Source organism: Thamnophis elegans, chromosome Z, assembly GCF_009769535.1.
Source record: "Thamnophis elegans isolate rThaEle1 chromosome Z, rThaEle1.pri, whole genome shotgun sequence".
Taxonomy (NCBI): domain Eukaryota; kingdom Metazoa; phylum Chordata; class Lepidosauria; order Squamata; family Colubridae; genus Thamnophis; species Thamnophis elegans.
The window spans coordinates 100,927,013-100,950,260 of NC_045558.1; the positions used below are offsets into that span (position 1 = coordinate 100,927,013).

Here is a 23,248-nt window from a genome sequence, read left to right on the forward strand (position 1 = left end):
TGACCCTAACATTTTAATCTCAAATGTTGATGCCAAATGTAGAACTTGAAAAAGAATTTAGAATATTTCAAAACAATACAAAGCAAAAAGGAAAAAAATGCAACTAAAATTTCAAGGTGATAGCAACTCTAGTATGCCCTGCAAACTGAGCCCATGGGCTGTTCATGGGTAAGTTATGTAAACTCAGAAAAATTGAATTGAATAATGATTAACTATGAAAACAACCACCATTATCTTTCCACTTCTTTCCTCATTGTCACTAACCTGGCAGAATTGTGAATAAGTTCTTAAAGGTGTTCAATACAGTACTGTCATACTTTTGGGTTCAATTGTTTATATTGCTTCTAATCTTGGGAGGATTGTTATTCTTAAAGGCAGGCTATATATCCTTTAAATAAAAAAAGATATCCGTGTTTCAGTGGTAGGTAAGAAATCCTGATCTTAGCTGCACAGCTAAATAACAGAGACAAGGGAATCTCTCTTGGAGGCCATTTATTATTAATGTGGATTTAGTTAGGTTGGTTAGATCTAGAGATAAGCCACCTTTAGATATGGGCCACCTGTATTCCGCCCAATTCCCAAAATGCAAAACTAAATTCCGTACTAATGTCTTCGCAGGCTAATTGAAAAAAAAACAACGGAAAATACGTTTTGTGTTCCAGGTAGAGTGAACCACATACTAGCCAATCACATTTTAGCCTAGCATATATGCTGCGTAAACCCAGCTCGACGTATCCTGTGCACGCAGATAATTCTCTTTGCGTTCACGTGCCCGAAGTTCAGAACAGGAAGAGGCGCGAGAGCAACCTCTGACCTGCGCGTGTCACATTTCTTATTTTCATCCCGCCCGCCAAAGATGCAGCTGAGTAAACTCAAGCTGTCGCTGGGCTCCCCACCACACCGGGCAGCCTTTTCTTTTTTTCTTTTTAAAACCAGTGCGCATGCGCGAGCGAACAAACTCTCCTCCCTCCTCTTGTTTCACTTTGCTGTTGGTATCTTCCGAGTTCCTCCGCGTCGGCACCCGATAACGTTCAGCTCAAGCCTCCGCACAGATACACGCAAAACTCAAATGGCCCGGGGAGGTCTACTTCTTGCCCACCTGATCAGAGAGAGTGTCTCGGCCTCGCCGTGTCCTACTGCGCAGGCGCTAAAGCGCGTGCGTCACCCCGAGTAGTCCCTTCTTTTCGGATTTCCCCCCAGCAGGCTCGGGAGATCAAGGGGACGAAAGAGGTGGCGTGCGCACGCGCGTCGGGCGCTCTCCCTTTGGTGGCCATCTGGGGTAAGAGGGTGGCAGCGACAGCAGGACAGGCAGCGGGCTAGCGCGCGCTCACAGCCGCCCACTCGGCTTCTCACTCTCGGTTGGGCCAGGCGAGGCGCGCGCAGCCGCCGTCCTCTCTTCGCCTCCCTTTTCCCGTCTCTTCCTTCTGTCAGCGGGAGGTCGTCGCCTCCCCCTCGCTCCGTGCGCTCACTGGGCCTCCCCGTTCGCCTCAATCACCGCTGCCGCCTCCGCTGTTGCTGCTGCTGCTTCTTCCCCCTTTTCTTCTGATTTCTCCACCGTCTCGTCTTCCCGTGGCGCTGCTGCTGCTGCTGCGATGCCGGAAAAGCGGCCCTTCGAGCGGCTCCCGACCGAAGTGCGCCCCATCAATTATGGGCTGTGTCTCAAGCCCGACCTTATCGACTTCACCTTCGAGGGAAAACTCGAGGCCGCCGTGGAGGTAACGAGGGCTGAAGGAGGGAGAGGGGAAGAGTGGGGGGGGCAGAATGGGCGTGCCTGCGCATGTAAAGGCTATAGGTGACTGGAAGGGTGAGGGAAGCTTACCTTCTACCGTGTAGGGGAGAAGGGAGCAGGCCGGGAAGTGTGTGCTTGTGTGTGTGTGTGTATTGGGCAAAGGAGGGGACAGGGAAGATAGGAACGGGGGGGGCCATGTACAAAGAAAGTGTCTTTTAGGGCCTTGGGCTAGAAGGTAAGTTTGAACGTTGAAAATCCGGGGCCCTTTAGGCAGAAATGTGAGTGAAGAACGCTGTATGGGAGAGAGGTGGTGATGATTAATTCTTGACTGGGGGTTGGTGGTGGTGGTGGTATGTGACTGTGATGAGTACGAAAGGAGAAGTTTTGGGGTGAGCGAATAATGTATCCGTGAGGATCGGTGGTGTAAGTTATTGGTGGTACAGGGAAAGGGGGCACCACTTTCAAAAACGGGCAATGATCGAGGAGGAGGAGGGGGGTGGTGGCTGCAGTTCTGGGATCTTGCAATGTGTGTGCCTGTGCACGTATGGGGGTGGACCTTTCTGAAGGAGGAAGAATCCTGCCTGAAAGAAAAGGAACTTTTTAGGATCGTGTTTTGTATTTTGAAAACATTGCTCATGTTTGTAGGCTTGAATGGAGATGAATTAGATGTAAGATATTTTTGTAAAATGGGGACGGGAAAGTTTATATCAAGTTTGTGGTTGTGAATACTTGTCTTCAGCTAGTTGTCTGCTTATTGTAGATAGGAGACATTCTATTAAAAAGGCCTTGGGGATATGGGGGTTAAATGAACCAAAGGTAGATCACGTTTATTTTTTTTAAATAGTGTTTTAAAGATATCTGTGATATGCGTTTTATGGTGTATGATATTTGTGTACTCAATCAAATTTATACTACCGAGGTTATAAAGTTAAGTGTTCGGTGCCATCTCTGTATGCATGCATACAGAGCGTGCATCTATTCTCAATTATACCTCTTTTACTTAAGCACATGCATCCATATTTAGACTATGCAGTCTCACATTTCCCACCCCTGTCCTCTTGGCCTGACTATTGATTTCCCATTGCTCTTAGAAGTACAAGCAGCGCATCTAAATAAAATTGTTTGGCTTGAGGATGACTAGAGTCCTGGAAATCTGCATTCAATAGAAAATCAATGGCTGCAAAGTAGGGTAAATGAAAAGTATAGTTTCTTTCTGTTTAAGCAATTCTGCTCAATTAGTTGTTTTTCTGCTGATACAGATTCAGTGTTCTTGAATCAAGAAAAAACAGTAAGACTTTTTCTATTCTCTCAATAAACCACTGCAGATCGTTGGTGTCCTGCTTCCATTATTACCTGGTAATCCAACCATCTGATTAGCTGGCATGCTTGATAAAGAAAGAGTTTTGAACATCTAGTGCAGGGTGTCAAACTCGCGGCCCGGATATGTCACACACTGACCACGCCCAGTTTAGTGAAGGGGAAAAAGTCATGATATACGTCAGGTGACGACAACATGAATGCTGCTGGTTTGCACACCTGATCTAGTGGGAAATGAGCAATCAGTCAGCTGGCTGTTAGGAAAATGGGAGAGACTGCCATAATTTTCAGAGGTAAGGTTATTAGAAGAATGATATGATATAAAAGAATATGGTTTTCATCACAAATTTAATTTGTTCTTTTAAAAGTCCTATGCTTGGGATGAACTCTTTTCTATTGCCTTAGATTTGTAAATAAAATCCTTTGATTTAACATAATATAGAATGAGAGTTATTGGTTCCTACCAGGTTGTGACTGATTTATTACATAGGAAACAATTAGAATACCAAAACTCTTAAAAGATGACTTTCAGAAATTTCTCAAGAAATTGGAGGAATATTTTTCTTATTTTCACACGTTTTTGGATAACACCTAAAATATAATTAGGATAAGTGTGTAATTTGTGATAGCTTTCTGAATGCCTATTAAGCATGAGGGACAATGACTCTCCCTATTAAAAAAAAACCTTGATAAGATGAGAGTCAGTACTTTTCCTTTGAATTCATGCATTAATTTCCCATGTATCCCATAAATGGTATCAAATGGTTTTGGATATAAGTATTTGTTAAAATCCATTTTTACTTAAGGCAAGGATTAACAGACTATGAGTTTGGATTCTTCTGTGGAGTTGCAAACATTTTGGGCACCCATTGCATGTTTTAAAAGAAGACACATAAGGGAGAACACTATTAAATTTACTGTGGAATTGGTTCACTTTGTGAGTCTGAGTGTGGAAAAGATTGTTGTGTTAGAAAGTTTGAGAAATGCTGGAATTTAAAGATTACGATTTAAACTGATATGTGCATTTCTTATGGCCTTAACCTCCATAAAACCATTAGTTCTGTTTTTGTTAAGAAATTGTGCTAATTTATTTCAATATTTTAGAAATATGGTTTCATAAAATTTAAAAATACCTACCCTAAGATAGCTTTCATCTTATATAACATTTAACATTAATAGGATTCTTTAAAATATTTTGAGATTAAATTTATGCATCATACTATGCCATATTTCATGACAAAAAAGGAAGATAATCTTAAAGGAAAAGCAGAAAAAGAATATAAAAACTTGCATCCCTATGGATATCTTTAATGAAGCACAAAATCAGATCAAAGATAAAATAGAGAACAAACCAAATTATGTGTTACACACATATTGATCCATAATTACAACTGATATCTTAACAAGATGCCAGGATTTCAAACTGGGTTATTACCTTAAAACCATAATTAATTCAGAGGTCCTATTTGCACATTGTGCTGAATACAAACCAAACAAACTACATATAGTTTAATGCACAACAGACTAATCATGGTTTCCTGAATTAATCCAAATGCTGAATTAATCCAATTGCAATCCTTTATAATGCACTAGGCTATAAATTAACTTCATGGGCAGGAATATAGTCATACTATTCTACTCCAGACTACATATCATAACTATTTCATTCTACATGTCATAACTATTCAAAATGCTTCAATACTAGGAAATCTCTGATGACCGGGCAGTAAGAATTAGATGACTAAACGATAGCAGTATTCCAATATTTGAGGGGCTGCCACAAAGAAGAGGGGGTCAACTTATTTTCCAGAGCACCAGAAGGCAGGACAAGAAACAATGGATAGAAACTAATCCAGGAGAAAAGCAACCTGAAATTAAGAAGAAACTTCCTAACAGTAGTTATGGGTGCTTTATCACTGGAGGTTTTAAAAAGAGACTGGACAGTCACTTGTCTGAAATGGTATGATCTCCTGCTTGAGCAGGGGATTGACTAGATCACTAGAAGATCTCTTAGGTCCCTTCCAGCTGTATTCTGATTGATTGATTGGCTACAATGTCCTATTTGTTATCTGACACCTTTAAAACTTCTGATAGTTTCCCATTATTCACTATTGCTAAAAAATACAATAAAATATATTAAATTTGGCAAAAATTATCCAATGTACTGTGATACAGAATTAGTAATAGTTATTGCAGTTTTAAATATAATGCAATTTAATATGTGCAGAATTTCGTTTGGAGAAAATATGTTTTAAAGACATGTGAGTTAAACTTATTTGGAAAAGGGAAATCCATCTCGCAATAACATCCTGACATTTTTCATACATTAGGGAGGAAAAGGAAATATTTTGGCTATATTTTATTTTATGCCTTCAATTTTGAAGAGTTTGAAGAGAATTTTGGCATGTAAAGATTAATGCATGCTGTGAGATGACCAGTTCTATAAATACTATGAAATACTATTGTCGTTAATTTGGAAGCATGCATGGCATTCTTAGTTTATTGTGCACTCTTCCTTATAAATTAAGAGAAAAGAGTATATGCTTCAACTAAGAATGCCATGCATGCTTCCAAGTTAATTACAATTTGTATGTTAAAGACAGGGAGATAGGGAAAAATAGGTTTTCAAACTCAGTATCATAGTAAGGGAGCTCTTTTGTAAATGACAGTTAAATTGGGTTAGAGGTAAGATTAGAGTTTCCTATGCCTTGCTTTATATGTGTAACTTATCTTTAATACAGACATTCCTCGACTTACAACTGTTTATTTAGTGCATGTTCAAAGTTACAACAGAACTGAAAAAAGTCGCATGACTGTTTTGATGATTACAGCCATTGCAGCAACCCTATGGTCATATCACAATTGAGATGATGCTTGGCATCTGACTCATAAATGACGATTGCAGTGACATGGGGACATGCAATCTCCCCTTTTGAGACCTTCTAACGAGTCAATGGAGGAACCAGATTAACTTAAACATGTTACTAACTTAAGAACTGTAATGATCCACTTAGCAACTTGACAAGAAAGGTTGTAAAATGGGGTAAAACTTAACATTGGCAACAGAAATAACATGAAATCACTTGCTCGGCTTTGGGGAAAGCACTTTGCACATAAGCAGAAACACCATGAAAGTGCCGTGCACATGAGCAGAAACAAAATGAAAGCAGTCACCGGCTTTGGGGGAAAGTGAGTGCCAGGTGGCTGATTTCATGGTGTGTCTGCTCATGTGCAGTGTGCTTTCTCCCAAAGCTGGGTAGTGATTTCATGTTGTTTCTGCTCATGCTCAGAGTGCTTTCATGGTGTTTCTGGTCATCTGCTTGATGGGCAAGGATTTGAATGCAACTCAAGACAAGCCATTTTGGTTTTTTGAAAAGCTGTCATTCTATCCCATTTCTTCCAAAAGCTGTCCTTATTTTCCGGGCAAGACACTCTCAAAGATTAAGCAGTGTGATTAAGAAAACAACAACAAAATTGCAAATTGGCAGTGGTCCCTCCCTCCCCCTCATCCCCCATTACTTCTCACTCCATACTCCACTCCACTTCACAAAATGGGAAGCCCCCCAACCCCCTGACATACTGCCACAATCGAATTGGCCATTTGGCATTTGGGCTGGAGTCAAGTCACATAGGCAACGGTGGCGGAGGCAGCAAGCAAGAGATGTCAAAATGGGAAGGCCTACCAGGTGCTGCCGCTGGTCTGCCCTTTAATACGTTGTTCGCTTGTCCACCTGGCTCTCCATATGTTGCCTGCAGCAAGTTGTCCCCACAGCAAATTTCCAGTGTTGAGATATCCTGCAATGAGATGGTGGCAATGAGTTGTCAGAGGGGATTTGGCGATGTCAAGAAGGCCACCCCCAGTTGGCTGTGCCAAGTTAGCGCCATCGAATCATCCTAGACCCGCACGTTGGATATGTTCACTACCTTGAGTTTATTTATAAAAATATTAAAGATGGGATACAAATAACTAAAAAAAATCCTTAAAAATTTAACACTTATGAACAATATAAAACCTTACTAAACTGTAAGTTAAAAAGTCTTTATGCTTTTCAGGCTCATTCATAGGAGATAATAATAGTAGATTCCAGACAGTACCATAATAAGACTGCAAATAATTTGGCTGCGTTAAATATTAAAAGGAACTTAATTATATATCTGTACACTTCTGTGCGTTATGACGCTGTTCTTGCAGTGGTTTTGCATAATCCTAGTATATTAGGATAGTATTGTTTCATAATGATTGTAATTTTGCCTAGCTAGGAGCTTGTATCTAAAAAAACCCATCATCTATGTTTGCCACAGGATCTTACTTTGTATGTGTTAGATTTCAGGTTCTATAATTGTTTAATAGTACTTAAAATCAAACATATTTGGAGGGAGCTTGAGAACTGTTTCAAATCTGCATTAATCTCAGAATAAATCTTCAGGAGGAAAATGGAATTACAGGCAACCTTCCAAAAATTGTGGAAACTATTACCAAAGAATATTAGCAAATTCAAGATCTGAAATAATTAATCTAATTATTTTTTAAATAAAACTAAAATGAATGTGAAAATAGTTATTTCATATATAATATATGGTTTACAAGTTAAACCTTGATTTACAAACAGTATTGAATCTTTGAAGCAATAATGATTGGATGCTTCAGTCTTAATGAACCTGAAATGGATGTTTCAAACTTAGAAAACCTGAAATCAGGAATAATAAGAATAATTGCAGTTTTTCATACTGAAGCTGATATAAAATATTTTTCCACTTGCTAGTTAATGGAAGCCAATCATATAATGGACTTTGCTTGGGGAGATTGGACTATAAATATTTGCTGAACTGTGAAACACAGTTTGGTAAAATATTTTAACATGGCCCCTTACATGCAAGTTGTCTAAAGCTTCTTATAGGAACTGTGGAATATAAAGAATACTAAAGGCTGCCATTTGAGTTAAGCATGATTTATCAAAGTTGAAGAAGCAATTTCAGTTTTACTTTTAAAAATATTTTTTAAACTATTCACACTAATTTTAAATATCTTTAGCTATTTTTGTAGATATCAAACAACTATAGAACAATGTAAATCATTATTTTGAAAGCCAGCTGCTTTATATATCAGATGAAAAAAAGTAAAACTACATATTGGTGTAAAAGAGTTACTGGCACAGAATTATTTCTGGTAAAATTGTACTTGCTAGGATCAGGATATAGTAGTCCTTGAGCACCTCAATTGGGGGACCAGAATTTCAGTTGATAAGCAGTGTAATTAAGTATTCATGTGTCCTGACCCAATTTCACAACTATTTTTATCCTGTTGTTAAGTAATTACACGATTGTTAAGAAGTGAATCCAGCTTTCTGCCTTGTCTTTGATTACTGGAAGCTGGCAGGGAAGATCCCAAATCAAGATCATGTGACTGCAGGACACTGCAACCATTGTAAAATGCAAGCTGTTTGCCAAACACCTAAATCACAATCGTGACCATACGAGGTGGTGCAATGGTCATAATTTTGAGGACTAATTATAAATCACCTTTTTTTTCAGCACTGTAGTAATTTCAAACCATTAAAACAAGATAGTACTTGTAGTATAGGTAGTACTCGACTAACAACCAGGATTGAATGCAAGATTTCCATTGCTAAGCAAAACATTGTTAAATGAGTTTTGCCTCATTTTGACTTTTCTTGCTACAATTGTTAAGTGATTCATTGTGGTTGTTAAGTTAGGAACATGGTTGTAAAATGAATCTGGCTTCCTCATTGACTTTGCTGATCAGAAAGTCGTAAAAGGTGATCACGTGACTCTGCACACTGCAACCATCATAAATACAGGTCAGTTGACAAGCATCCAAATTTTGATCATATGACCATGGAGGTGCTGCAATGGTTGTAACTGAAAAATAGTCATAATCACTTTTTTCAGTGCTATTGTAATTTTTGAATGGTGACTAAATGAATAGCTGTTAATTGAGGACTGAGGACTGCCTGTACTATAGTCATGAGTCAACGAGTTGGAATAGCAATTGGAATGTATTTTAAGACCAAATGTATGAATTTTTGAGTTGCTTTTCTTGCTTCTATTAATGGCAATTTAGTGTTCATAACAATTCACAAGACGAACCTTTTTGTGCTGAGCAAATGATTTTAATTGAAAATGTACCAAGTTTATATACTTTCACTTTAATATTTCTTTTAATTGTCTTCATTTGTTTCATGTATGGATATTTATGTATGTATCATCAATGTAATTTATTCTTAGTAATGAATATGTCCAATTGTGCCTGCTAGCTACTTTCTTCTGCAGCTCTTTAATATCTTGTCAGTAGTTAGTTGACATTAGTTTTAGAATATTTTAAAGTTCTTTGCCAATGATCAATGTTTCCCATTAAGGAAAAAGGTATCTTTAAAAAATTGGTTCTTTTAGTTTGTTTTTGGTTGATGTGAATGAAATTTATTGATTAATGACTAATGCCTTAAACAAACTAGTGTTCATTAGCAAGAAACATAGGTTACAGGGAGGAATCAATAGGCATAATAAATGATAACTGTAAATGTACTTTCTACACTTTTGGATAGCTGTTAGATTAAAATCATTTCCTAATTAAGTGATACTATATACTTTAGCAGCATACTACATTGTTTAGTGATTTTTCCACCTTCGTAAATCAGTTTTAAGAATATTTTATACATCAGTAACAACAAATTAAGTGGAAAGCCAGAATGCTAAGTTTCTCATGTACGTATTTTTTATTTCTAAAAATAAATAAAGATTATACAATAACATTTTATTATGCAATAATAAATCTTGCATAATTTAATCTACAAGGCAATCAGCATCAGCGTCAGAGTTGGAAGGTCTTTGGAGGTCTTCTAATACAATCCCCTGCTCAAGCAGGAGCTCCTTTATTTTTCAGGCAAATGAATGTCCAGTGTCTTCTTAAAAGCCTCCAGTACTGGAGCACCCACAACTTCTGAAGACAAGCTTTCACTAGTTGATTGTTTTCACTGTGAGAAAATTTCTCCTTAATTCTGAGTTGCTTCTCTCCTTGGTTAGTTTCCATATATTGCTTCTTGTCTTGCTTTCTGATGCTTTGGAAAATGAGTTGATTCCTCAAATATTGGAAACTGATGTCATGTCATCCCTAGTCCTTCTTTCCACTAGATTAGACATAACCAATTTCTGCAACTATTCTTTGTATGTTTAACCCTGCACCCCACAATCTTCTTAATTGCTCTTCTCTGCATTTTTTCCAGAGTCTCTACATCTTTTGTATTGTGGTGACCAAAATTGGGTGTGGTATTCCAATGTGGTCTTATCAAGGATTTATAAGGCCTAATAAGGTTATTCTGAGAGAAATGGAATGAAATACTACAGAATTTGCCTTTAGCTTCATGGGAAAACTTTTGTTCCATATCAGTGTAGAAGAAAAATCATTCTTTAAATGAGAAAAGACTGCATTTTTCTATATTGAGATTATAGGTACAAGACACAACAATGATATACTTTTTTGTTTTTGAAGCAGACTGAGCTAATCTACAGTTGTAAAGTGTTATCCTTCAGAGGATCAGTTATTCAAAGAAAGTAAGTCAGACTTTTATTAAAAACACTGATAATTGAGCAGTTCTGGCTTTTGAAATTTCAGCTGTATCTATTTTGGTTTCAGCTGTTTGGGGCAGGACACCATGGTATTTTAGTTATTAATGCACAACCTGTCTAACTAAGTTACTATAGATTGCCTCTTAGATATCTGAATTTCAGGGATCAACAATGTTAACAATTAGCCAAACACAACTAAACAGTTCTTCAAATTTAAAAACAAGTTGTGTAGAAGAGATTCTGACAGACTATTAATTTTTTATGCACATGCTGAGTCATATTATTTTCCTGCAAAGAATTAACAGTTGTCCTGAGACAGGAAGGGTGTTGCTATATTATATTAACAGATTTATTACTTTTATAGTATAATCCATACTGATCAGTGAAAAAAATGTGGTTGCTTAGATAAGGCCTAAAGTATTGTAGCGGCTGTCATTCACTCTCAAAAGTAATTTGACAAAACTGTTTTTGATTTTATGTTCTTGAGTCAGAATGCAGATATATTTTATCTTTGTGTGAATAAATACAATTACATCATAGCAGTTTATATCTTTGACTGACTTTGACAGTTAAGTTCTACTGGGCAATGCATGGGATAAAATACTCATCTAATTGACTTTTTCCCTTTGGGGAATTTGTCTTTTTTACTAGGTTTCTGTCCACAAGAATCAGAAATATTGTGAAGAATGCTTTATGAATGAAGTTGTATGTGGAAAGAGCTTCAGTGATCATAACCAGTACTTTGAATTTGGTCTGGAAAAAATGGTTTAGGAAGGACGTTTTCAAACGAGTTATCTGGAACTATAGAGTTGCTTTAGGACTTAAATTGAGTTTTGTGGGTTAGGGTTAGGCAAAAAACAAAACAAACCCCTTGATGGTCTGCAAAGGTCTAGGGGGAATAAATCTTTCTCCTAGTAGGTGGAAACATCATCCAGGCATGGGTATGATTCTGTCAGGATCCAATCCAACTGGGTCTACAAGCATTAAAGACATGCCCACGAGAATCCTCCCACCCAGCTTAGACTCAGTCGATCCTTCGATTAGCTGTGTCTGTGTGTTTCTCCTTACTAAATAATTCAATTTTAAACTACATTTTAGCTAACACCTTCCAATTTTTTTCTAATTGGCTTTCTTTCAAAATTAACTCAATTGGCTCTGGTTTTCTTTCATTTGAAGCCTTCATAGCTTTCTGAGGGTTCTTGCCTCGTTCTTGCTTGGCTCCAGTCATCTTGAAGAACGCTTGCGGCTAGCCTACGAGGTTTTACCTCAGACTCTGCTAATTAGCTGATTGCTGCTGCTGCGCCGCCCAAAAAGCCACTCGTGGCAGCCGCACCACCAGGAGAATTTGTGATCCTCTTGATCTCACCACCTGAAGACTCTTCACAACATGGCAGCCAGCTCAAAGTCACTTGAGCACAGGGCACATTGCACGCTGCTGCTCTTCCTTGCCGCCCCAGCGTTTCTCCTTTCAGCCTCAAAATGCTTTTTCGGCTTAGATGTTTATTCTCTGAATCCAGAGCATCTGCCAGGCGGCAAATTCTATTTAGCGTTTAGCTGCCTTGTCAGTTCGCTACCTCAGCCCCCTCAGGGCCCTAACTACTCAGGTGGCCATTTTGTTTGAGCGGGAAGCCTGCAGTGGTCATTTTAGGCGCTCTCCTCAACTATGAGTAATGTCAACCAACGAGACCACACAGGGAGATAATCCACCTTCTCCGGTCATTATTTCTCCTCCAATCCCCTCTGAGCCCAGGAGCAAAAAGAGAACCACTGATACTCAGCCATATACAGCCAAGCCTGCTAAGATATTTCCACCTCAGGAGGCCCCAAGTGTAGCTACCCCTGTTCCGCCCATGACAAGGCCTCAGATTTTGATCTACGAAAGGCCTCTTCTAAGACCAAGCATTGCACTGCTCCTGTCTCTGCCCCACAGGTTCTCCTCAAACAATGATCAATCCTACTGAAGATCTCTCTACTGATACTGATGGGGATATTTCCACTCCTGCTTCTCCCTTAAACCCTGAGGATGGGATTGGGTTTCAAGGGGAGTATGATTCCGAAGGGGATGGTAGTGTCACCCTGGACATAGATGTGGGTTCTCCTTCCAGAACCATTGCTGTCAATCCTAATGACATGGCTGACAACATAGCAGCTGCCATTGAACGAGGCATTGCTGCAGACCTTCAACATCAGGGTTCTGCTACTGCCACCCCTCAGTGTTCTACTTCTAATAAATCAAACAAGGGCTGCTCTTCCTGTTCTCAAGGGGAGGCTTCTGGAAGTACTTCTCAGCCTTCTGCTGCTGTCCCCAGGAACAAGTAACCTGGGACTCTGATCTTTCGGATGATGAGAACTTGACTCTGGCTCCTTCGGTTTTAATGGGCCTATTCAACCTGCCTTGTTTCGCTCCCTCTTGTTCAAGGCCAAAAAGGTTTCTGGTATTCCGGCCTCGAAACCATCCTCATCTGCTGAGATTGACAAGTCTGACACCATAGAACCACTATTTTCAAGGTCTCCTGTTGAAAAGGATGTGGTTCCTTCCCCAAGCTGTTCTTGGAAGTAATTCAAAATCAGTGGGCATCTCGGGGGGCGGGACCTCTCCCTCCTACACTAACAAACAATTGTACAATGTCAGCCCTGAGCTCTCTTAAGCTGTTGGAAGTCCCTTCCAACGACCTGCCTGTGGTTTCTCTTTCATCGCCTAATGCAGCTTCTAGTGCTCCAGAGGACGCTCTCCATCCTGAGGACAGATGCTTTGAACAGTCATTAGTTAAGGGTCATCAGTCCGCTGCATGTGCAGTCTGGGTCACCTCTTCTTCTTTTTCAAAAGGGCAGCCCTCCGTTGGATGAAGCAGATGCAGGACAGAATTCCTCCTGCTGATTCCCGTTCTCATCAGGACATCAACAAGCTCAAAGCGGCAATGGAATACGCTGCGGATAACTCTCTGGATGCAGCTCATTTCTCATCCAAGTAGGGTTAGGATTAGGGTTAGGCTTCATCAGTCACAACAAGACGTCTTTTATGGTTGAAGCAATGGCAAGTGGAGGCCAGAGCAAAGTGGTGTTTGTCTTCTTCTCCTTTTTCTCCTGGTCTGCTCTTTGGTCCGCCTTTGGAACCTCTCAGTAGAGTCCAAGGACAAGCAAAAGTACTTCTTTCCCCCAGCCGCAAAACAGATTCTAAACCCTTTTCTTTTTTCCATAGGTTGTCCTTTCAAGAGACAGATGGGAGATTTGCCTACCCCTGTCCTCAACGTCAGGGTCCCCCGAGACAGGCCCTCCCTCTCAGGACAGATCCAACAGAAATTCCCAGCGTTTTCTCCTACAGGAAGCCCTTCAGGAGCGGCTCCAACTGTTCCTTCCCAAAGCAGAAGTAATTCTATCAGGGATCTCCCATTGGGGGCCATCTTTCAGCTTCACTGATCGTTGGGACAACATCACCAACGAGGCCTGGATCAGGTGTACCATCCAATTTGGCCTTGCTCTGGAGTTTCTCTCCAATCCTCCGCAGACTTTCGTACTATGTCCTGTTCTAGGGACATTACCAAAAGACATCTGGTTGAACTCACAATTGGCCATCTCCTCCAGACTCAGCCATTGAGGAGGTGCCCCCTGCCCTGCATGACCAGGGTTTTATTACCGTCTCTTTATAGTGCCTATGTTTTTGGGGGGTTGGAGGGCAATCCTCAATCTCAAATTTCTAAACAAATTTATAGTTTACAGGAAGTTTAAAATGCACTCTCTTCTATCCATCTTGGAGAGCATTTGGCATAATGACCTCCTCTCCTCGGTGGATCTCACAGAGGCACACCTCCATATTCCTATTCTCCCAGATCACAGGAAATTCCTCCGTTTCTCCTATGCGGGGAATCATTTTCAATACCGTGCCCTTCCATTTGTCTTGTCCTCTGCCCCAAAGGTCTTCACCAAAATCTTTGCTGCACTGGCTGCCCATTTTAGAACTATGCCGGTCAGAATTCTCTGTTACCTTGATGATATTTGTTGCTGTCCAGGTCCCCGCACAAAGCACTCAGAGATGTCCAGATCACTCTTCAGACCCTGGAAGAACATGGATTCCTGGTCAACTTGGAAAAGCCTACGACTTGCCTCACATATTTAGGGCAGTGATAGACATCTCCCTGGAGCAAGTCGTCTTATCACCAGAACGGAAGGTGAGCATTTGCGATCTAGTTTCATCCATCAGAGGCCGTCTGAAGATTCCTCTCATCCACCTGTCACAACTTTTGGGAAAAATGGTGTCCACCTTCAACATTGTTCTGTGGGCCAGTTCCACAGTTGCCACCTCCTGTGGTTTCTGCTACCATATCAGAAGGCAGACTGCAGTTGTTCGATGCACACAGTTCGTCTCACCTCAGAGGTAACGGTCCCTCCGCTGGTGGCTCTCCCCTGCCTTGGAACAGGGTTCTCTATTTCGTGATCCCCCATGCATCACTCTAACTACGGATACGAGTCTTCGCACACAGCAGAAGGTCTTTGGTCACGCTCTAACCAAAGGAACAGTATCAACTGGTTGGAGCTAAAAGCTGTTTTTCTGGGTCTTCAATTCGAACGTCTTGTGGCCAATGCGCACGTGCTTGTCCTTACAGACAATATCACCAACAAAGCGCACATAAACCGCAGAGGGGACAAGATCCCGACATCTTATACTTTGTCTTTCCAACTGGGGTCCTGGGCGAGAACCACTTATTGTCTATCCTGGCTGAACACATCTCAGGGGTCCAGAATTCTCAGGCAGACTATCTCAGCCGCATGCACATTGACCCGGCAGAGTGGACCTACATCGGCAAATCTTTCGACAATTGATGGTCAGGTACGGCCTTCCGTTCTCTACCTCTTCCCAGAGCAAAAATCAACTACCAAAGTATTTTGCGCGCTATGCGACACCAGGGCTGGAGGGCGTTGATGCTCTGAGTGCAGGTGGCCTCCAGGCCTTCTGTATGCCTTTACCCCGATACCCCTCATACAACGTGATACGGAAACTACTGATGGAGGAGGTGGAACTGATCCTGATCGCTCCTCACTGGCCCCGCAGATCCTGGTTTGCTGACCTCCTGAATCTGTCGGTAGCTCCTCCATGACAACTTCCCCAGTTTCCTCTCTGCTCCTTCATGGGTCGCTTCAACATCTCGACCTTCCCTGGTTACAACTAACCACCTGGAGATTGAGCGGAGCTCTAAGGACTGCCAATCTCTCCACTGAAGTTATTCACACAATTCAGCCTCCAGGCACTCCTCCACTAACCGCATTTATGATGCCACTTGGACACAGTTCTCTGTTTGGTGTCATGGAAAGGACATTGTTTCCTTACAGGCTTCTATCCCTAATATTCTCCAGTTTGTACACGAGGGCTAGATCTAGGACTCTCTCCAAACACCCTCTGTCGCCAGGTTGCGGCCCTGTCCTCTGTCCTGTCACTGGGTTCCATTCAGTCCATCTCTCATGACCCGCTTATCCGTCACTTTTTGAGAGGTGCTACAAACATCAAACCACCCACAATACATAGGTTCCCGACTTGGGATGTCTCTAAAGTCCTGGACGCTCTAACTCAGACTCCATTTGAGCCTTTACATTCTTCATCCTTATATGACTTAACTTTAAAAGTGGTTTTTCTTGTAGCCGTAACCTCGGCGAGGCATATTTCCAAGTTGGCGGCATTGTCCATCAGACAAGTTTTATGCATCTTTCATCCAGATAAGGTCATTCTTTGCCTTGATCCAGCCTTTGTACCTGAGGTAAATTCTGTATTCCACAGAGCCCAGGAACTGTGCTTCCCAACTTTGCCTCAACTATCTCACCGATTGGAATGTAAGTGGCATTACCTTGATGTGTGACGCACTCTGCGTGCTATTATAAAGAACTGCTGTTTTCAGACACTCTGAGGCTCTGTTCGTGAAATTTCAGCCAGGAGGTAAGAAAGGTTCCAAGGCCTCCTCTTCTGACATTGGTGGTTGGGGTACAAGCTACTATTTCTAGAGCCTACTCAACTCTCTGCCTGCTCCGTCCAATATCACGGCGACTCCACCCATAGCACAGCCACTTCTGCTGCTTGGTCATCTCAAACTTCATTAGAGGAAATCTGCTGGGCGGCCATATGGACTACTATATCTCTGTTCATCCGCCACTACAGGCTCGAAAGTATGCCTCAGTTGACGCTTCATTCGGCCGGCGCATGTTGCAGCAAGTGGTCTCTACTTAAGCTTCTTAAACTCTATTTAACTCCCTCCCAATGGGACAGATTGGTATGTCCCATGCCTGGATGATGTCTCCACCGTCCCAAGAAAGGGCGTATCAGGTAAGTAACCAATGCCCATTCCACAAAGGATTAAGGGAAAAAAAACCCTCTCTTCCACAAAGAAGTAAGACTTAGTCCCATGATGCCAAACCTATGGCATGCGTGCCAGAGGTGGCCCATAGAGCCCTCTCTGGGGGCACGTGCACCATCACCAGCTGCTCTTTGAGTTTCATCATGTGCATGCGTACCAGCCAGCTGCTCTCTTCTGGTTTCCGGCGCTCTGGCACGTGCCGCATATGGTGCGCATGCTCCAGTTTTGGCACTTTGTGTTGAAAAGGTTAGCTGTCACTGTCTTAGTTTGTTCCCTTGCTGTCTTCTGAAGAATTTTTTATTGTTTCCCTTAGTTCCTAAGTTGGCATTCAGAAACCCCCCTTTTGATCAGGTATTCCTATATATTTTTTGGGAAAAAACAGGTTCAAAGAATTTTTTTTAAAGAACAGGTTTGGTGGCCCAAACATTTGAAATTCTATTATTTTCCAGGGCGCTGCTCAGGAGAGTCCAAGCAAAGGTTAAATACAGCCAAACTGCCCAGAACTGAATTGAAACTTTAAGCCATGCCTCTGGTGCTGATTATCTTCAGTTTTTTTCAATTCAGCTAGCCCAGTGGACGCGCTTAGAGTTTCTCTTCATTTCTGTTACTTGCTTGGACTCTCTCTTCTCAGTAAGTGGATTTAATTTGTTGGTTTAGAGCAGGCTTGGAGAGCAAAAGTTTTCCTTAAATAAATCGGCCTTCTCTCCCTTCCAGTCCTCCCGGTGTCCTGGATCCCTTAGGCACCGCAGGGGAACACAGGCAGCTGTTGGGGGGGCGCATGGGTCGGAGTGCCGACACCAGCGCTGCCCCAGCAACCCTGCTGCAGTGGGATCCCCCGTGGAAAGCTCCGGAGGCCGTCGTCCGTGCTTTTTGAAGCCGGCGTTCGGCGCGGTTTCTCTGAGCGTTAACTTATTCAGCCGGCTAGTTAAAGCGCAGGCGCGGTGGGCAAAGGATCCGCCCGCCATTTTCTCCTGTTCTGCCGGTTTCGCTTTCGACTCCTCGCACATGCTGCAGCTGCCTGAAGCCTGACTCATTGTGGAGCTGCTCAGAGCTATTGTTGTCCGGCCTGGCTGGCAATTTATCTCCAAAGCCTTTCATTAGCAGCGGCGGAGCTTTGAGGCCCCCTGGGTCACAAATTGTTATTCCTGCGGGCATTGGGAGCTGAAATTGCTCGTGCTTAATCCTCAAATTGCCTTTGATCCTTCGCCTTTGTGTCTCTACAGTGAGCACTCTGGTCGACGGTGGCTGTTGTGAAGTGGTGAGTGGAATTGCCCCTTATTGAGTTCAGTGCCATGGCAGATCAGATTCCAGAGGAGCCTGGCCAATCAAGGGTCTCCTCCAAGCCTTTTCTAGGCAGGCAGTCGTGGCTGCCAGGGAGGCCATCAGGGTTCCAAGCCCTATTCCAGGCCTGGACCTAAACAGGGTTCGGGGTCTGATAAGGATGCCTTGCGCTGCCAGAAGGCCCTTGAAAAACACTTCTCCAAGGCCCAACAGCAGACCCAAACCTCTCAACTGGTGTCTCATGAGGAGCCCTCCTTGGGAGTTCCCCCTGCTCAAACCCATCCTATTCCAATAGTGATGTGGAAGACCAGGAATTTTCCCGCGCGGCTTCCTTGACCATGGGAGTTTCCCCAGTGTGTCTATGATAGACCAGGCTGACCTGTTTCATGCCCGTCGAACCTGGAGGAGGGGTCAGTTTTAGGGCCCGTGGCACCTCAGGATCTGCACCCCAGACCAGACCCCAGGGTACACCCTGTTGAAGATCGGGGGCCCGATCTCTCAGCGGAAATGCAGGAAGTCATTAACAGGGCCATTTCTCAAGGTATGAGGCAGGCATGCAGCAGAGGGGTAAACGCACTCGCAAGACCCGACATCTGCAGCCCTTTATGGTTCCCAGGGTGGCTTCAGTCTCACAAGAGCCTCAGTCTCCCCATTCTTCCATGGCTTCTGATGATTCAGAATGGGAGGAGGGGGGAATCTCTTACCCAGACAGGAGGCTGAGTTCTCCGGGGACGAGGGTGGTACCTCTGAGAAGCCTTCTCTTTCTGGCCTCTTTAAACTGGCCAATTTCAAAACCATTTTGGATAAGGCTAAGATAGCGACCCCTATGGGGTCCAAGCCCCCAGTTCAGGCACCCAGTGAACTGGATGATCTTTCCGGGGACCTCTTTGAGGAGCCTGTTTTGGCCCAGGTGATAGTACCTATCCCCAAGCTATTTCTTAATATGGTTCAGACATGGGTACAGCCTGCCACCATGGCTACCCTCAGTAGCAATGATAAGAAGTTGTATACAGTGGATGCCAGTCTGGAGGACTTGCTTAAGCTTCCTCCTATCGATCCTCCTGTGGTGGCCCTTACCTCGACTTCCATCCTCCCGCCTGATTTATTGAAAGGTCTCAAGGCAGAGGATAAGAAATCCGAGACCGCCTGTCATAAAGCACATCAGGTGACCGCTTGGGCAATTAAGACTTCAGCTTCCTTTCTCTCCAGGGCTTGCCCTCCTCTGGTTGAGGCAATTGTTAACTATGATTCTGGCCAGGGATACTAAGTTTTGGCAGGATATTAATAAGATCATGGCGGCCACAGAGTATACTGCCAATGCCACCCTGAGCGCGGCCAAGTTTTGCTTCGCGGGCTCTGGCATCCAATGTTGTTACCAGTGCCTCTTGTGGGCTTTGGCACTGGAACGTGGACATGCACTCCAAATTGAATCTTGGTCTCTGCCACCTTTAAATGGACAAGCTTTTCGGGGAGGTTCTAGACCTGGTCCTAGTAGAGAACAAGGGCAAGAATAAGTTGATGCCATCTGTCACTAAGAGGTCTGACAGGAAGGGCCCCTACTCCTACTGGAGGCAGCCCTTTCAGAATGCGGAACCGTCTACTAGCTCTGCTCCACCCCATCATCCATACTCCCAGCAGGTGGACCGGTCCCAGGACCGCCAATCCTTCGTGACAGGGGTCGGCAGCAGCACTACTCCAAACGTTCCTTTCGGGGGGGTCTGGTTCCCGTCCCTTCAGGAGATACAAATGACTATCACAGCTCAGCTCCCATAGGGGGTACGCTTTCAATTGTACAGCGCCCAGTGGGAGCAGACCACGTCGTATCAGTGGTTCCTGCAAACAATCAGACTAGGACTCACCCTGGAATTCCTCTCCCTTCCCCCCCCCCCGCCCACTTTATCAGGTGCCCAGTTTCGTCGTGGCCAGTAAAATGGAACAGGAGATCAGGCATTTCAGGGAAATCAGGGCCATAGAGCCAGTTCCACAGGCCAGGAGGGAACAGGGTTCTACTCAATCCTGTTCCTGGTTCCCAGAATTCAGGAGGGTGGAGGGGGAATCTTGGATCTAAAAAAGGCTAAATGATCACATCACTTACCGGAGGTTCAAGGTGCAGTCCCTGCAGTCCATTCTGGGATGCATCAGGCCGGGAGACATCTTCACCTCCATAGATCTCAAAGAGGCCTACCTCCACGTTCTATTTGCAAAGCCCACCGTCAATACCTCAGGTTTGCTTACAACCGACTGCCATTACCAGTATCGAGCCCTGCTGTTCGGGCCTGTCCTTGGCGCCCAGGACGTTTACAAAGATACGGCTATGGCGGCCTTCCTCAGATCCTGTCCAGTAAGACTACACTGCTACCTGGACAATGTCCTCATTCAATCATCATCGGCCCAACAGGCGCTTCTGGTTCTAAGACACCCATCCAGGTGGCTTCAAGCTCACGGATTTTCCATAAACACAGAAAAGAGTCATCAGCAGCTGATGACCAGGCTACATCTAGGTGCAGTCAATCGACACCATCGCCTGCCAAGTCTTCCTGTTGCCGGAGCGTGTGGCGAGCCTCAGGAGAAAGGGCGCACAAGTGCAGCAGCTTCCGCAGGCCAGGTTTTTCAGTTTTCGCAGCTCCTTGGCAAGATGATTCGTGCCTGTCCATCGTTCCTTGGGGGAGACTCCATTCCCGGCCTCTTCAGTGGCTCCTGCTCCCTTACCAGAGGGCCAACGAGAGCAGTTCGACGAGGCGTGTTCCAGTCTCTGCAGAGGTATATCGGTCCAATCAAGTGGTGGATGTCTCCGGCTCTGTCGAAGGGATCCTCGTTCAGGAGCCGCCACATCTCACCATCACGACGGATGCCAACCTGTTCTGTTGGGAGGGCCAATTTCCAGAACTAGCTGGCTCAGGGCAGGTGGTCCCCAACCGAGGGCCGCTCACGAGCATCAATTGGCTTGAGGCTGAGGGCAGTCAGGCTGGCCCTGCTTCACTTCCAGAGGAAGTGAAGCAAGGCCATCCGGGGACTTCACGTGAGAGTCTTGACAGATGCAGTGACAATCCGGGGACATCACGTGAGAGTCTTGACAGACAATGTCCGTGACGAAGGCGCATATAAAACGCCAGGGAGGCACAACGCTCCAGATCGTTGATGTTGGAGACCGACTTACTGGGTTGGTGGGGCGGAGAAGCATCTCCTCTCCGTTCAAGCGGAACACATTTCCGGCATGACCACCCCAGGCGGACTGGTTGAGCAGGGCCACCGTCGACCACGTTGGAGTGGCGCCTGCATCCTCATCTGGTCCAGCGATTGTCCCAGAGGTTCGGGGTGCCCGCAGGTAGACCTGTTCGCCACTGCGGCCAATTCGCATCTCCCCAGGTTCTTCACGAGGTTCCACGACCCGCATGCGGAAGGCGTCAATGCTCTACACTCCCCTTGGCCGAGGGCCTGCTCTACACATCCCTGCCGTTACCACCTTCTTCCCCAGGGTTATCAGGAGATCCTGTCGGAGGCAGCAGAGGTCCTGCTGGTGGCGACGTTTTGGCCCAGGAGAACCTGGTTCACAGGACCTGGTGAGTCTCTCCGTCGAGCCCCCTTGGTGGATTCCTCCACAGGAGATCTCTCAGCCAGGGAGCCTTCAATATCTGGAACCCTAGTGGCTTCAACTACAACGTCTGGCACTTGAAAGGGATCTCCTGAGCAGGGGCAAGCCTTTCAACCAAGGTGATCTGTACCATCAAAGAATTCTCGGCGTTCCTCCACGACCCGGATATACAGATGCTACCTGGAGGGCCTATCGTCGGCTGGTGTTCTGCCTGCAGCCTGTCAGCCTCATCGGCCTCGGTCCCTGTCATCCTGGGCTTCCTACAAGATGGCCTTGACAAAGGACTGTCGCCCAACACTCTTCGACATCAGGTAGCGGCTCTTTCCACCATTCTGGCTCCTGATGGGCTGGCCTCTCTCGGTCATCATCCTACATCCACAGTTTCCTCCAGGGGAGCTACCAACTTGAGCTCTCCGATGGTTCACAGATATCCAACTTGGGACCTTGCCATGGTCGTGCATGCTCTCACTGAACCTCCGTTTGAGCCTATCCGGACTATCAGCATGAAACTTTTATGTTTAAGACTACCTTTCTGATTGCTATCACTTCTGCTAGGCGGTCTGTGAGGACTTGTGTTTGTTTCAACAGGACAGGGTGATTCTTCGCCTAGACCCGTCGTTCATCCCTAAGATCAACTCTTAGTTTCACCAGGCTCAAGAGATAATTCTCCCTGATTTCTGCCGGCATCCCAGACATCCCAGGGGAAAATGAGGCACGAGCTGGATGTCCCCAGGGCACTTCGCAGGTACATCAAGCGATACGGCTAGTTTTCCGTTGTTCTGAATCACTCTTCATCTCCTTCCACCGTCTTCCCAGGGAAGGAGGTATGTTCTAACAATGGTGGGTGGCTTAGAGCCTGCATTGCCCTCGCTCATGCCTGCAGTCCAACTGGGGTGCCTATCGTATCACGCACATTCTACAAGGAGCACTGCCACCAGGACGGCCTGGGCGACCAGGATCCGATTGAGGAAATTTGCAGTGGTAGCCACTGGACTTGGTTATCTCCGTTTGTACAAAATACAAGTTGGCAGTTTGCTTTAGCGAAGGGGCCTTTGGGAGATGTGGCTTAAAGTTTCAATTCAGTTTCTGGGCAGTTTGCTGTATTAACCCTTGCTTGGACCTCCTTTGCAGTGCCCTGAAAACGACCCTTCAGGTAAGTCAATGGTCCATCAATACAAGTTTTAATTATGTGGAAATGTTGTGAGCTTTGTGTGCTATTTTTTAAAGATTTTAATTTCAAGTTGTTATGTTCATTTTATAGGGTTGAATAATCTGAGCCCCCAAGCTACATGCGAATTTCAGGCCTTTAGCTTCCTCTCTGAAACCGTTGCTGAAAACTATAATATCCAGCTGATTATATACCAAATCTATGTTTTATAAGTACTTCATTTTTTTTATTAATCATAT

General features: G+C 44.2%; 1 protein-coding gene across 1 annotated transcript in view; it reads left to right on the plus strand.

Moving 5' to 3' along the window:
* Positions 1–1,507: 1,507 nt before the first annotated feature.
* The window catches only part of NPEPPS (aminopeptidase puromycin sensitive), a 118,041-nt gene continuing 96,300 nt past the window's right edge, over positions 1,508–23,248 (plus strand). Inside the window, exons 1-2 of the mRNA XM_032236744.1 lie at positions 1,508–1,715; positions 2,989–2,995. Of these exons, the coding sequence (XP_032092635.1) occupies positions 1,593–1,715; positions 2,989–2,995 (130 nt within the window). The 5' untranslated portion in view covers positions 1,508–1,592. The remainder of the gene's footprint in view (positions 1,716–2,988; positions 2,996–23,248) is intronic.